Source organism: Urocitellus parryii, chromosome 1 (assembly GCF_045843805.1).
Source record: "Urocitellus parryii isolate mUroPar1 chromosome 1, mUroPar1.hap1, whole genome shotgun sequence".
Lineage (NCBI taxonomy): Eukaryota > Metazoa > Chordata > Mammalia > Rodentia > Sciuridae > Urocitellus > Urocitellus parryii.
The window spans coordinates 9417106-9432299 of NC_135531.1; the positions used below are offsets into that span (position 1 = coordinate 9417106).

Genomic DNA, 15194 nt, shown 5'->3' on the forward strand with positions numbered 1-15194 from the left:
AAACAGAAACCTAGAGTGTAAGGACCTGCAGTCCCAAGAATTAACCTATTTCCTCCACTCAGGCCTGGAGGGAAATGATGGTGGATTTGTGCCCCCCGGAGAACCAGGAGCCACAGTAAGCTTCTCCAGGGTCTCTTGCTCCTGCTGGCACAGCCCCTTGGCTTGCAGGAAGGGAGGGGCCCTGACTTACCCAGGGCACAGAGAGGCTGCCTGTGCCTGCCAACACCAGTGCAGTCCCTGCACCTGCCTGGGCTCGTGGGTTGTCGACAGAGAAAACGGTGCACTTTACATGCCCTGTCTCCTGCCCAAGTGGCACAGAACTCTACCTCATTGACAGGGAAAGCAAGAATACACAGCCCAGGTCCAGCTGCCCAGGAGTTATCAGAACAGAGGAAGGACAAACATTAATGTTTAACAGAACGATCGTTATTTGCAAAGTTTGTTAAGAGTCACCAGACATCTCCCACCTGGGGCTTTCCCATTCCTGGTCATCCTTGTCTTTTTCTTCCTTGGTGTCTCCAGCATGTGGGTGTTTCTGCACGATCCGCATTCCACCAGCTTTCACTGAAATGAAAACCAAGAGCAAGTATGATTAGTACAGATGGGGAACTGCCTCGGAGGTTTGCCCAGTGGCTACAAGTCAGTTTGGAGACCCTGGCAGTGACAATCATTATCTGGGGGTAGGGGGTAGTGTGGTTTGGAGGAGATTCAATGTGTTACCTGTGCAATGCTATCTCTTACTCCAGATGTTAGAAACTTTCCAAGACTCCGGGGTCCCTTTTTGGTTACATTTCATGTATTTTGTAAGAACAGTCACATAACCAAAGTGTGAAGCATGCGGAGCAGTGGCTGCTTAGTTCTGCCATCTTATTGATACAGAGGCTCCCTAAACCCTGTCCTACCCTGTGAGCATTATTTTTTCAAATACCAGTGATGCTTTTGAAAGGTGACATAGCTACAGGTGACACAGAACAGCTACTATGTTAGTCACAGAGCCTAGTCAGGAGTGGCAAAGATGTCCACAGCAGCCCTTCCCAGGCTGTGCTGTGAAACCCTCCTATTGGTAGATGTTCATTCTGTTTTTAGGAAAACAGCCTCATTGCAGTTGGGTATGGTGGCACACACGTGTAATCCAGCAGCTCGGGAAGCTGAGGCAGGAGGATTGTGAGTTCAAGCCAGCCTCAGGAACTTGGAAAGGCCCTAAGCAACTTAGTGAGACCCCGTCTCTAAATAAAACATAAAAAATGGATGGGGATGTGGCTCCATGGCTGAGTGCCCTTGGGTTCAATCTCCCCCACCAAAAGCTTCATCAAGATCTAATTTATGTACAATTCATTCATGTAATTCAGTGGTTTGAGTGAATTCAAAGTTATGCAACCATCACTACAATAAATTTCCATCACTCAAGCAGAAAATCCCACACCTATGAACAGTTGTTCCCTGTTCACCTGTTCCTCAGCTCCCAGCAACCAGTTACAACAGTTACTTGGGCTGGTCTCTTCTGGACACTTGAAATAGAAATGGAATCATAAAACACATGGGCTTGGGTGGCTGGCTCCTTTCAGACAGCACGTGTTCAGGTTCGCCTGTGCTGCAGTGTAAGGGCTCGATCCTTCTCAAGGACAAAACGCTCCATCACACAGACTCACCGTGTTCTACTCCGTTCATCACATGGTGGATATATGGGTTGTTTCCACTTTTCAGCTGTTATGGATAATAAGCTTTGAACACATTTATGTGACCTTTTCTGTGTAATATTTTCATTTTCTTAGGTTTGAACCTAGGAATGAATGGCTGGGTCACATATTGACTCTGCATTACACTTGTGAGGAACCAGGTTTGCTTTTCAGTTGAGCGCCATTTTCCATTCTCACGGTGTGAGGATTTCTGCACATGCGTCCACGCTTGTTATTATCTATTTAATTATAGCTGTCCTAGTGGGTGTGACGTGCTATTTCATAGTAGTTTGATTCACATTTGACAAACACTAATATGTTAATACTATCTTACATGGAGGACGAGAGTGGGACATGGGACCCAGGATCTAATGGGTGTAGGAAATACTAGGCTGAACAAAAGCAAATGGGCTTCTTCTAGAGAGATTTTGGGGCCCTTTAGCGTGTTAATGTGCAACACAAAGCTTTATGAGGGGCGTGGAGCATGCAGTCTCCCCCAGATGTTTCTTTTTCTTTTTTTTCTCTGTGTGTGTGTGTGTGTGTGTGTGTGTATGGATGCACTGGGGATTGAACCCAGGGGAGCTTTACCATTGAGCAACATCCCCAACTCTTTTTTAAATGTTGAGACAGGATCTCACTAAATTGTCCAGGCTGGCCACAAACTTGTGATCCCCCTGCCTCAGCCTACCAGGTTGCTAGGATCACTGGTATGCCTGGCCCCAGATGCATTTGACTCAGTTTTTGTTTTGATCTATTTTTGGTTTTGCAGTAATGCTGTTATCATCTTTTAGCATCACAGTGTCCCATGGAATAGAGTTTGGAAATACTGGCCATATATCCAAAAAGATGACCCCACATGGTGGTGTGGAGCTGAGGTTCTCTGAAGAAGCTGCACCCATATAGAAGATCTTGCAGACTGCTTGACTGGCTGAGCAAGAGGACTGCGATTGTGGAGAGATGGAAGATTTCAGATTGGGATCCCAGGCATCTTGGTATTTCTTTAGTAGCCACTTAATTTCAACTCCTGTATCTGCCATTATAACTTCAGATAAAACTCTCAGAATAAACCAATAAGCTTTGCAGACCTATAAGCATCCACCAAACTAAGCTTGTTTAAGGTAATGGCTAAACCTACAGGAAAGATTTTCTCCCTCTGCTTATAGCCAGCCTACCTGATGACTCGCCAAATATTTGCTAAATGTATTGATTAGGACTTCCCTTGTTTTGTGGCTGTAAAAGTTGCATGGTGGAGTATGTCATGTAATGCCACTTCCCAGACCACAGCCACTCCTGTTTGGCTTAGGATAAACTATTTTCTTGTTTCCTTTAAAGCACAGTTGTTATTTTACATGGACAGTGGTTGCTTCATCTGCATAAAGGGGAGAAAACTCCAAGATGGAGACATTCAAAGGAGGGAACAGCAGTCTACACCATGGGCCTCATTTACCAACTCTCAAGGAGGGGAGTGCTTGATGGAAGGAAGGGCTATTTTTTTTTGTTGTTGTTGTTTGCATTTACCCCAGGTTCTTGATGCAGGCCTTAGGGAGTCCCACCCTTGCCCTACTCAGGGCAGCTACTGGGTCTTTGGCCATGAAGCAGCCACATCCCACAGTACCGTCCATTTGTCACTACAGCTCCTCCGGAGTGCCAAATCTGGGTGGACCTTGCTGGTTCACAAAAGTCCAGGGCAAGTTGATGATGCTGAGGAACAGGAAGAGACTGTGAAGTCACCTCAGCCTCACATGCTCCAAGTTGATTAGTCTTCAATTTCTCAGCTTCAGGAAGATGATGACGCTTGCTTCTCAGGGACAATGGTACCCTAGCAGCTGTCCCTCAGATGAGGGCAAAACAGGCATCAAGTAAAATAAATGGTTGTGTTTAAACAGTTTAAACAGTGCCCATGCTGGTCTGGGATTGGAACTACAATCTCCCTGTGCCCTACCACTTCTTTCATGGAACGGGGGCATTCTACTTTGGAAAGAAAGAAATAGGATCCTGTTCAGTGATCCGCTTTTAATCCTAGGAATTCTAATCATTTTGCATCTGACTGTGAGAGCTTATGCATTGTGGTCTCCAACTCATCAGGTCTTTACTTGATAGGCTCTGCTTCTTTCCTCATGTTTCCCCTTATAATAAACTTAACCATTTGGGCACACTTGTATGTGCACTTAGAGTTGTATATGCAGATATTTTGTCACCTGGGGCCCTAGGAGTCAGTCCTCCTGTTGGTTTCTGTCTTCTCCTTCTTGCTCTTGTGCAGGCGACTGTGGATCACACACTTGTCTTCACCGGGCCTGTCAGGAAGATCTTATGGGGCCCGTGGTGTAGACAGTAATCCTTTCAAGAAATGCTACTTTTGTTTCTACTAGATCAAGAGGAAGGTGCCTGAAAGTCCTTACCAAGGATTTCTTAGGATGGAACAGCCAGACCAGACAGTGTAATCTGAACCCCACTCATAGAAGTCGGCCTCATTTACCAATTCTCAAGGAGATTTGTGCCTCCACTCAGAGCCCACGCTGACATCCAAGGCTGCGGGGGCCCTTCCTTGCCATTCCACTGTGTTGCTGGGGAGGGCCCCTCTGCCATGTCTCTCCCAGGGTTTGGCTTCTGAGCATGAAGCATTATGCTGCAGTCTGGGGTCTGTGGGTCAACTCTCATGCTGTCTGAATTTCAGTTCCTTGCTTTTGGTTTCTAAGGATTTTCCTCACTTTAAACTTAGATTAAAAAAAAAAAAAAAGATAGTTGAGTACAGGAGGCTGAGGAAAGAGGATCACAAGTTCAAAGGCAGCCTCAGCAACTTAGTGAGATGCTAAGCAACTCAGTGAGATCCTGTCTCAAAATAAAATACAATAAAAGGGCTGGGAATGTGGCTCAGGGGTTAAATTCCCCTGAGTTCAATAACTGGGGGGGGGGGAGAGAGAGACAGACAGACAGACAGACAGACAGAAATCTACTATTAGTGGACAGCTTTTAAATCTAAGATTTCCCAGCCTGTGCAGTACCCCATTAGAAATGGGAGTTTGAAAATAAAATTCTGCAGTGCAGTAAATGACTTTCCACTCTCTTGAAATGTGGAATTTGAGAATTATGTTTTTGACCAAAAGAAGAGCCTAGAACTGTCCCATGAAAAATTTTTTTTAATTATTTTTGTAGTTGTACACAGACAGCATGCCTTCTATTTTATTTACTTATTTTTATGTGGTGCTGAGGATTGAACCCAGTGCCTCACACAAGCTAGGCAAGTGCTCTGCCACTGAGCTATAGCCCCAGCCCCCATGAAATGTTTTTCACAATACGTTTTCCTTTTCTCACACCTTGATCCCATGCCCTTCAGAAATTGATTAGAAATGCTGTTATGTTCCACCAAAATACATAGTTGAAGTCTTAATACCTTAGATAGTGTCTGTCTTTAAAGAGGTAATTAAGATAAAACTAGGTCAGACCCTGACCCAATAAGACTGATGTCCTTATAAGAAGAGGGTACAGTGGTGCACGCCTATAATCTCAGTGACTTAGGAGGCTGAGGCAGGAGGATTGTGAGTTCAGAGCCAGCCTCAGCAACTTAATGGGGCCCTAAGCAACTCAGCAAGACTTTGTCTCTAAATAAAAACATAAAAAGGGCTAGGGATGTGGCTCAGTGATTAAGCACTCCTAATCCCCAGTACCCCTCTCCCAAAAAGGAAGAGATGCAGGGAATGCATGTGCACAGAAAAAAGGCAGAGAGAAGAGCCAACTGCCAGCCAAAGAGAGGCCTCAGGAGAAACCACACCTGCCCACACCTTGGAGGGACTTGCAACCTCCAGAACTGTGAGAAAGAAAGGTCTTGGTATTCTGTTATGGCATCCCTAGCAAACTCATTCAGGTGCCCATTTAAAAATAATCTCTGAATCATTTCTACTTGGCAGACATAAAACCTTTGAACTGTAACTCACAGATGTATTCCATAAACTAACTAAAAGTAAAAAGGGCTGTGAAACCAACTACAAAGAAATCTGATACTGAGCATCAAGGTGACATTTGAAATAATCAAGTCCCTGGAAACTCTGTGGAAAGGCCTGTCCATTCTTCCATTGAAATAAGGGCTCAGTGGCAGGGCCAGTCACTCAGCATTAGCACTTGCACTTAATTCTGTTTCTAAAACAATTAACTTCATTAATCTCTCTCAGTATGTTTGGTGATTAATGCAGCAATAAGAAGTGACAATAATAATAATTCAAGGCTGAGACAGATTAATTTTAACTTGCAATACTGCCCCAAAATACGACAGCACAATTTATTGTGATTGTTGTATCCATGTCTCAAGAACTTTCCACTGGTAGAACTATAATGGCAGAATTATTTTCTCAGAAATCTTTGCAGAATTATTTGCCAATCTAGATATTTTTGTGAGACATTAGGAAAAAAACTCGAATTTTTGTAGTGGTGGTTGTTATTCAAACAAGAGCTTCAAATTTAAGGAAGAACTACATACCTTCAGTATAAGTGCTATGAAGAGGGGAAGCGTGTGATCCTGGGGCCAGACCCTCGGGCTCACTTCTGCCCCTGCCTGCGTGTTTGTGTGCATGTGTGTGCATGAATGTGCACAGGCATCTGCACGTGTGTGAATGTGCCTAGCAAGCTGTCAAAGCTCTCTGTGCCTCAAGATGGCCCTCTGTGAAGAGAGTGACAGTATTCCTCCTCCCAGACAGCTGAGGACTATGTGAACTGGCACCCTGGAAATCCCTCCAGCAGGCCTGGTACACAGAGGTGCGTAGCTGTTAGCTAGTCTCACCACACGGGGTCTCAGTCAGCTTTTCACTCTTGTGACCAAAGCACCTGTCAAGAACAAGTTTAGAGGAGGAAAAGTTTATTTGAGGCTCACAGTTCTAGAGGTCTCAGTCCCTAGATGGCCAACTCCATTCCTCAGTGCCGTCAGGGCCCAGGGCAAGGCAGCACACCATGGCAGATGGGTGTTGTGGAAGAGGAAGAGAGCAGGTCAGGACATGACCAGCAAGGAGGAGAGGAGAGGAGGGGGGCGGGGGGTGGAGAGGGAGAGAGAGTGAACACATGCGCTCCCCCCTCATGGACAAAATATAGTCCCCAAAGGCACACCCTCCAGCCACCCACCTCCTCCAGCCATACCCTACTACCAGCCTGCAGTCAACACCTAGTTAATCCCTAACAGGGGGTTGATGCCTTGTCATTTCACCTCTAAACTTTCTTGTATTACCTCACAGGAGCTTTTGGGAGACACTTCCAAACTAAACCATGACAGGCAGGTTTTACAAATTAGAATTTTGTGCTTAGAGACCTCTACAGTGCTCAAATCCTTGGTGCCTGAATGTCTCCTCCCTGTGGTGACGGCATCAACCTATGACCTCCGGGTCACTGAGGAATGAAGGAGAGGCCTGCAAAGTGCTTGGCCACTGTGCTGCTGCTGATCATGTGGCCAGCTGACCATCACCAGGTAGTTACCACTACCTCACCACCTAAGCAGGGAAGCTTCCAGAGACTCTGGGATCCTGGACAATCCTCCCACTTTCTGTTTTCTTTGCTGTCACTGTGCGGGCACTGCCCTGGGCACTCCTGTGCATGGTCCCACTTCATCAGCTCCCCGTGGGGCAGGGCCTGAAGCAGCAGCCACCATGCACAGGCAGCCAGCAGCACAGCAGGATGAGACCCAGGATCTGTTCCCCAATCACACGCACATCTTCCTACGCTGGGGGCTGGGGATCCTTCCAAGATGCAGAGCGTGGAGGCTCTTCAGTGATGTAGGCTGGGGCCTACAGGTGGATGCACACAAATGTCCCCAAAGCACTGACAGTGGAGACTGGAGCATGACTTAGAAGTGTTGCTGCCTTTGTTCTTGCCTGAGAAGGGCTATTGAAATGTTATTCAAAGGGATGCTAATCCATTACAAGAAATGAAGATTCCGAGGATTATTCTGGTAGGAAGAACAAAAGAAAACAAAACAGAAAACAAGCAGAGTGCTGTAGGTTAGGATTAACCCTGATGGCTAGGGCATTGTGACGGCAGATAAGCACGTGAAATCGGACCTCCTCTCCCCTCCAATGTGAGATTGGAGGGGAGCCTCCTGAGAGGCACAGGGCAAGGGATGCCATCTATTTTAGTCAAGAGAAATGGCTCTACTAGGAGAGAACCACTTGGCAAGAAAAAGAACCCCCTTGGATGAAAGCTCATCACCCCAGGGCAGAGCCCTGTCAAGACAAAGTGGAAAGGATAAGAGGCCAGAGGCAGAGAGAAGCTGTGGGGCACTGGGTTCTGATATCTGGACTGAGAGCACACCAGCTATGGGGGACCCCAGACTGTGGGACAGACAGGGGCTTTCTGGTATGTACATACACACAGGTGGAAGTGCTAAAACTTGAGCCCCCAATACGCTGCTGAACTTGCACCCCAGATGGAAGGAAGGGAAGTACGTCTGAGCACTGAGAATCCACTGTGAAGTTGCTAAGGCACTCAGGCCACAGAGGGCCACTCCTTTCACTTTCCAGAGACTTGGTGTGGCCCACAGGCCCTGAGGGCTTTGACTCATCTAGAAGGGCTGGGTGTGTCTTCCATAGCTGTGTACTCTATTTAGGACACAGCTTTGACTTCAAGGACAAACTGGGTGGGGAACTGGAAGAGGACCCTGGTGGGCAGATAACCATGTCCCCTTCAAGCTGAGAAGTGTGGGGGTCAGCAGTGTAGGGAACCTTAAATTTAGGAAAAGAAATTAGTTCTAAAAATACCAGGGGAAAGTAGGATCCATTGCCTGGAGATGCTCAGGAGAAGCCCGGCAGTGAGGATTGTTGGCTGAGGCAGGGACTGTCAGGTGTTTGCCTATCCTACTCCCAGCGTCCCTTGCAGTTGGTTTGGGGCCATTTAACTGGGTCCTAGACAAAGGAATGGGAAAAGTGACTGGTGGGCAGCATAGTGTTGCTCATCCCAGGACCTTAGATGTGCTATGTGGCAAGGGGGAATCAAGGCTGGGAGTAAGAGGCTGATCAGCTGATCTGAACATGAGGAGATTTTCTGCATTATCCACATGGCCCATGTGATCACAAGGGTCTTCAAACATGCAAGAGTAGAGAAAGAGTCAGGGTTGGGGGCTGTGATAGAAGAAGGATGTAAGCAGCCACTGTGGCCTCTGCAGATGGAGCAGGGGCCACAAGGCGAGTGGGTGCCTCTGGACCCACAGTGGTTTTAAACTACCAAGGTTATTGTGTTTTGCTATAGTAGTCATAAAAACTAACACAGTGAAGCATGCCGCTTGCAGGCCCCAAGCATGCTGACCCACACTACCCACTCTGTAGTGGCTTTGCCTTGAAACAGCAGTATCCTGCAGCAAGAGGGGTCTGGGCCTCTGTACTGTTTCTTGTAGAGGGTCGCCTAGGAAACAAATAAACCTTAATTTGTTCAGCTCACTTACTGTACTTTTTACAAAAGTGAATATCCTTTATATAAATACAAAGACTTCTGAGGTTGAGAAGGGGAAACTATTCATAAAACCAAGTCAGAACGCACAGAGCATTGGCTGAAATGAAAAGGACACACATAGAAGATGTTAGAAGGGGAAAATAACCAAAGGTGGCTAGGGAACAACAGTAAAATCTACAAAGGCTGTGGTCCAGCCTGACCAGAAGCTTCTTAAAAACAAAACAAAAACAAAACAACAACAAAACAACCACACAATAACTGAAGGATATTTTCCCCTTGGCATGCTGGAACCAAAAGCACACCTCTGACCTGCATCTAGCTGAGAACATGAGGACACTGTTGGGCAGTCTGTGACTATATGCTTAATACAATAAAAGACAACGGAGCTTCCCATTTCTAGCAGTAGAATAGCCTGGATAACTTGAAAACCCTCCTACAGGAAGATAATTCAGGGAGAAATGTTACCCACAACCTTATAAATTCTCCCTTAACTCATGACTGACCGACTGGTTCACGTTCATATTTTCACTTGGCTTAGTTCTATGGGGGGTGGTGCCACCTACTTTTTGAAGAAAACTATATAACATTAGTAACATTCAATGCTATCATATCAGACTTATGAGAGACCTCACTGACACATGGTTTTGACTCCTCTGAAAAATGGGGACAGGGGAATGTGGCCAGCAACATCACTGCCAAAACCCACAGAGACTGGCAGAGATGAGTAACAGTATGGCTTGTAATCAGGTCCTCCTTTCTGCTGTGGAAGGCTATTGCTGCTGTTGGGGGAAATAGCAAGGAATCTCACTACTTTTAACTTTGCTAATCCAGTTTTGCAAAACTTCTCATAAAATAAGCATTCTTCACCCCATTTCTCTGCAAATATTTTTGTAGTGGAGAACAGTGGTGGAGTCTCCAGTCACTAAATGGATTTCTTCTGCAAAGAGTTGGCACCGAATGTGGTGTAGGTCATCCATCACTCTCAAGTGATGATACTTTGTATCTATACAGAAGCTTCCTTTCACACTAACCCTAACCCTTTACAAACTGCCCCAATAATATCACACCTTCAGAGGCAGCACCTGGCAAGTGACAGGGTCTCCTGTCTGGCTGTAAGCAGCAAAGGCCCTTCAGGCTGGTCCCCTGGTCACTGGCTCAGAGGAGTCAGCAAGACATACTCCAAATAGTTTAGACAGTTTTTTAAATGGCACTGTCCTCAGGGTCCCAATGTTAAGGTGACTACTAATTTAATGACAGTGCCAAGTGCTTAGAACTGTGCTGGCACAGTATTACACTCAGCAAATTACAGTCGCCATTTCCTGCATTTCTCAACCTAAATGAGGGAAGGGGACCACTTGCACCATTAGGACACAATGGAGAGGTCTCACACAGGGAAGTTGGAGGCTTACCATGCTTTGGGGAATAGAAGGTGAGAAAGGGCCTGAAGTAACTCCCAGGAGAAAGCTGTTTGTGGAGTATCTCATGCCAGGCACAGTGAGACCCCTGGGATTTAAATATATCAAACAGACCCAGCCCTGGAAGCCAGAAGAGAGGCAGACAGGGGGAGGTAAGTGCAATAAAGAAAATAGGACTACTGTGAGGAGAGGGAAGAGGGGACCTGATCCAGAGAGCAATAAAGAGAAAACACAAAAGAACAGCAAGACAGTCACTGTAAGAGAATTTTATTATTTCTGATTAAGGATTTAAGCACAAGTCTGTTATCCGATTTAAGCACTTAATAAAAGTGTTCCCAAAGTTTTTAAGGCAATTATTTTAATTTATGAATTATGCTCTTGGCTATCTTTGATGATTATTATAGTGGCTGGCAGAATGGCTTACTCTCTGGCAACACCAGACTGAAGAAGATTGGGAGCTTCCTGGGAAAAGAGGCTTGCACACAGGTCCTCTGTAAACTGGGGAAAGCATGCCTCCCAGGAGCACTGCAGAGCCAATACTGCAATTTCCAAGTACTGTACCTTCCAAGTACCTGTCTACCTAGGCCTCTGGGCTCAGAGCCCAGGGCCTTTCCTTCAACTCTGGCCAAGTCTTATTGGTCTTGAAAATGCTGTGTGACAGTGACAGCTACCCAAAGCACTCCTGCTGGACTTGGGCCCCAGAGTTAAGAGGTGTGCCCTGAAATCCCTGGAGTTTACTGTGGTTAAGTGACCTGGGGGCTTTGATCCTGAGGAGGGCAGCTGAGAGCTTGGAAGAGTCACAGCAGCAAAGGTGGTGTGCTGGGACTTATCCAGAGGCAGATCTTCATGCCATCCTGGGATTTCACAGATGAGGAAATCTGAGTCCCACAGAAATGGAGTGGCCTGTCTCCAAACTTGGAACCCAAGTTCACTGATACATAGGTGCCAATAAATTGCCTCTTCTCTTGTTAGGCATAAATAAATCATTAATTTTTTTGATTCAAAAGCCTTGTAGTTTACAATTCAAGCAAAATTAGAATTCTGCATGAAAATTTCTCCCAGAGAGTTAACATGTACAGTTGATAATTCTGATCTTAAAAATCTCCATATGGATATGCAATTTAATTACTGCTACTTTGATTTGGTATCATTCCAGAAAATATACTTGAATGAATTCACTACCCTGGGGGAGTGGACAGTCTCAGGAAGACTGCTGCTGCAAGGTTCTGGGGTGTAAATAAAGGTGTTCCTCCCAACACAGAAGCACAGAGCTATAGGCAGCTGGGCAGGGACACCTTGCTGTAGGAATTAAAGATCAGAGATATCCTTAAAGGAAATCCCTTCTAGAGTGGTTTTGCTTGTGTTTTGTATTTTGTTTTTTTCTGTGCTACCGATAGCACTCAGGGCACCAGGTACTCTATCACTTAGCAACACCTCCAGGCCTTGGGGGGCTCTTTGTTCTTATTGTTATGAGCAAAAGCTCCCAAAGCTATTTCCATTACAGTGGGACACTTTTCTAACACAGGTCCTGATAAGTCCTCTTGGAGCAGTCAGCCATTTTTTTCACTCTAGTGCAAGTTGTTGCTGTTGGGAGGCTGTCACTAGTGAAGTATATTCTTCCTCTGCAGTGTAACATATTTAAAGGATTGTTCCTATTCCCTGTAATGAGGCAGAGAATTTGTGTCCTACAGTGGGAGACAGATTATGAATTCTTCACTATTAGATGGCATAGATGTGCCACAAAAAGAAGCCTCAGTCCTCTGAGGATTTGTCAGCAAAAGACTGAGTTCTAATCCTGGCGTTTGCAATTAAGACCCTAAAAGAACCCCAAACCGTCTTCTGTCACCTAAGTACTTTGATCTGCTCACCAAGTGTCTATCCATATGGATCCACTGTCCCTTGAAAGGGCAGCAGAAATGGAAATCGACGAGTCTGGACAACATCAGAGCAAACAGAACTGTGAGCAGAGAGAGAAGGCCCCAGTGAATCCAAAGGCTGCTTAAATTCCTATATTCTAAGAAAGATGGCTCTTTCCTGGGTTTAGCTTGTTTGGCTCAGAAGTTTAGCATTTTCTTTCTTTTTTTTAAAGCACCTTTGAAAAAAAGCTGGACGTGAAAGAAAGTGGGGTAAGAGAAGTCATATTGAGTGATTAATGATGAAAGTGATTTCCGCCCCTTTGGTTCTTTTATCAGTACCCAATGCTGTCGGGCTACAATTAATCATCCCGATATTAAAAACACAGACTCCTGTTACTCTTTTAAAAAGAAAAAGAAAAAAAAAAAAAAACCCTGTACATTCTGAGTAAACAATAACAGCTCAAACTCTTGTAAAGTTGTGCAACTGGGCTTAGGCCGTTGTCATTAGCAAGCAACGGCCACAGGTAGGCTACGAGTCGCCCTCGTCATGACAGCGGTCTCGGCGGGCGCGGGCCCGGGTCTGCCAACCGCAGCGGGTGGGGCAGCGGTGGCATCCCGCACAGGCCGGCGGACCGCGCGCCCGGGCGCCCGCACTCCCCTGCGCCCCGCGCTCGGGCATCGGGGCGCGCGGTCCCTCGGGGGCCTCCCCCGCCCGGCGCCCCCGAGAGTAAGCGGAAACGAGTCAGTACCGGCGGGCGGGTGTCCAGCTTTAGTCTCTAGTTTCCCTTCGGGAGGCGAAGACATGGTGCCACCGGAGTTCCGCGGGGCTGGGCGGCGGCGGCGGCGGCGCGGCTGGCGGACCTGAAGGGAGTGCGCGTGCGAGAGCGAGAGTACGCGCAGGGGGCGAGGCAGCCAGGGGGGCGCGCCGCCACCGGCGGGGGGCGTGGCCGAGGAGCGTCGACGTGGCACGCTCCGCCCTCCGGCACCGGGCGCGCCGACGTCACTGCGGCCGCCCCGCCCCGCCCCGGCGGCCTCCTGCGCGCGCGTACAGGGCATGCGCAGCGGGCCGTGCCACGTTGGGGATCGTGGGGAGGAGCGAACGGGAGGGAGGGCGTGGCGTTCGGTTTTAGGGGAAGTAGGGGTCGGGGCTCCCTGAGGACTGGCCGAGTAGCGGGTGACTAAAAAGGGCCCAGCTTGAGAACACTCCCCCCTCCACGAAGCCGCTCCGCCCGCCAGTGTCCCCACGTGGACGGCCACGCGATGGGGAGCTGAGGTGTCGTCCTGAAGTCCTCAGCTAGACTTGAGACCCCCGATGGGGCCGGGGGTCGGATTTTGTAAAGAGACGACGCAAAGGATGAGCCTGCTCCCCGGGACAGAAAGGCAGCGCCGGAGACGGCGAGTTCCCGAGCGGCTGCGTGGGTGCGGCCTCGGAGCCGTGGTCTCCCCAGCGCCCTGCAGCTCCAGGGACTCCAGGTCGCCGTCTCCGCGGCCGGATTAGCATTCAGACATGCCCAAGACCTTGGAAGGAAACACCTCAGCTGTCTTGGCTGTAGGTTTGTCTGTGATGACAGAGCTGTTCAAAGTGGTCGGGCACCTCGCCCCGTCTTAGCAGCAGTCAACCTGGTTTTCAGTCAGCTCCCCTGCGGCTTCCCCCAATTACGGGGAATTCCGTTAGTCAAGTCTCACATGACCCTCAGGCTGCCAAATCCAGTGGTCACTCTTCCACTGATTGTACTTGACCTCTTAGCAGTACTTTGAAGAAGCCAGCCATCCTCCTGTTCAGCTTCAGGGATGCCATGTTGTTACCGCTGTTGACCGGTGGCGAGTTCTTGCTCCCCGATGCTGAAGAATAACACCAAAGAAGCACGCCGAGGCAAGGCCAGAGTAGAAATTAGAAGTTTATTAAAGGACAGAAGAAAAGACTTCTCCCGGAGGAAGAAGGGGACCCAAGAGGTGGAATCCGTGGAAGTGCAGTTGTCTCCCCTTTTTACAGTTCTTTCAGGAATGTAGGTTGGAGGGGTGGGACACAGGTGGGCCAAAGAAGTAATCTGGGCATTTCCGAGTCAAGTTTGCTGTTCATTAACATTTCTTTGGGATGGGCTATCTCCAAATCTGTTGGGGGCTGTATCTTGGGCTTCATTAACATTTCTTCCAGGTGGACTTTGGCCTAGGGCCTTTTCGGAACTTTATTAACACTCCATGAGTTGTCCTGTTTTCCCTGAGTCATTCCCAGCATGGCCTCCATTTTAGATTTCACTCGATATTAGACCTGATTTACCTAACTACACTGACTACCTAACTTTAAATCTGGCTTCAGCATCTCAGACTCAATAACAGACAGGATTGTTAGGGAACGCTGGGGTAAAAGGAGGAGCTTTCTGAGGAAGAGCGGAGTGACCCAAGGGTATGGGGGCCCCGACACCAATGGGATGGCCTGAGGTCTGAGAGGACTAGACTGATGGGGCCCTCTAGTGTAACAGCATGTACAGTGCCACATGTTCAGAGCAGAGTTCCTGGTCACCTACTTACCCACCAATAGCTTCCTCTCTGGAGCAGAGGCCAAGCTTCCCCAGCAGTATGCCAACTGGGCAGCATTCCTGCTGAAGAAGACACTGTCATTTAAGGAGGAATTGAACTGAAGCCAGATTTAAAGTTAGGTAGTCAGTGTAGTTAGGTAAATCGGGTCTAATACTGAGGGAAATCTAAAATGGAGGCCATGCTGGGAATGACTCAGGGAAAACAGGACAACTCATGGAATGTTAATGAAGTCCGAAAAGGCCCTAGGCCAAAGTCCACCTGGAAGAAATATTAATGAATAGCCCCCAGCA

At 47.6% G+C, this 15194-nt stretch overlaps 2 protein-coding genes across 4 annotated transcripts in view; one reads left to right on the forward strand and one right to left on the reverse strand.

Moving 5' to 3' along the window:
• Ankrd33b (ankyrin repeat domain 33B) overlaps positions 1 to 3785 on the forward strand; it is a 139646-nt gene extending 135861 nt beyond the window's left edge. The window contains exon 5 of one of the 3 annotated variants that reach the window (XR_013343745.1): positions 2468 to 2517. Coding sequence is in view for 2 of the 3 variants with exons in the window: in XM_077800007.1 (XP_077656133.1) it covers positions 2446 to 2579 (134 nt within the window). In the remaining variant the exon portion in view is untranslated. Of the gene's footprint in view, positions 1 to 2445 lie in introns of all 3 variants that reach the window. The other 2 variants (XM_077800007.1, XM_077800010.1) reach the window with 2 other exon arrangements.
• The window catches only part of Dap (death associated protein), a 58303-nt gene extending 44991 nt beyond the window's left edge, over positions 1 to 13312 (reverse strand). Inside the window, exons 1-2 of the mRNA XM_077800018.1 lie at positions 13116 to 13312; positions 468 to 564 (exon numbers count right to left, since the gene is read on the reverse strand). Of these exons, the coding sequence (XP_077656144.1) occupies positions 468 to 564; positions 13116 to 13170 (152 nt within the window). The 5' untranslated portion in view covers positions 13171 to 13312. The remainder of the gene's footprint in view (positions 1 to 467; positions 565 to 13115) is intronic.
• Between the last annotated feature and the right edge of the window lie 1882 nt (positions 13313 to 15194).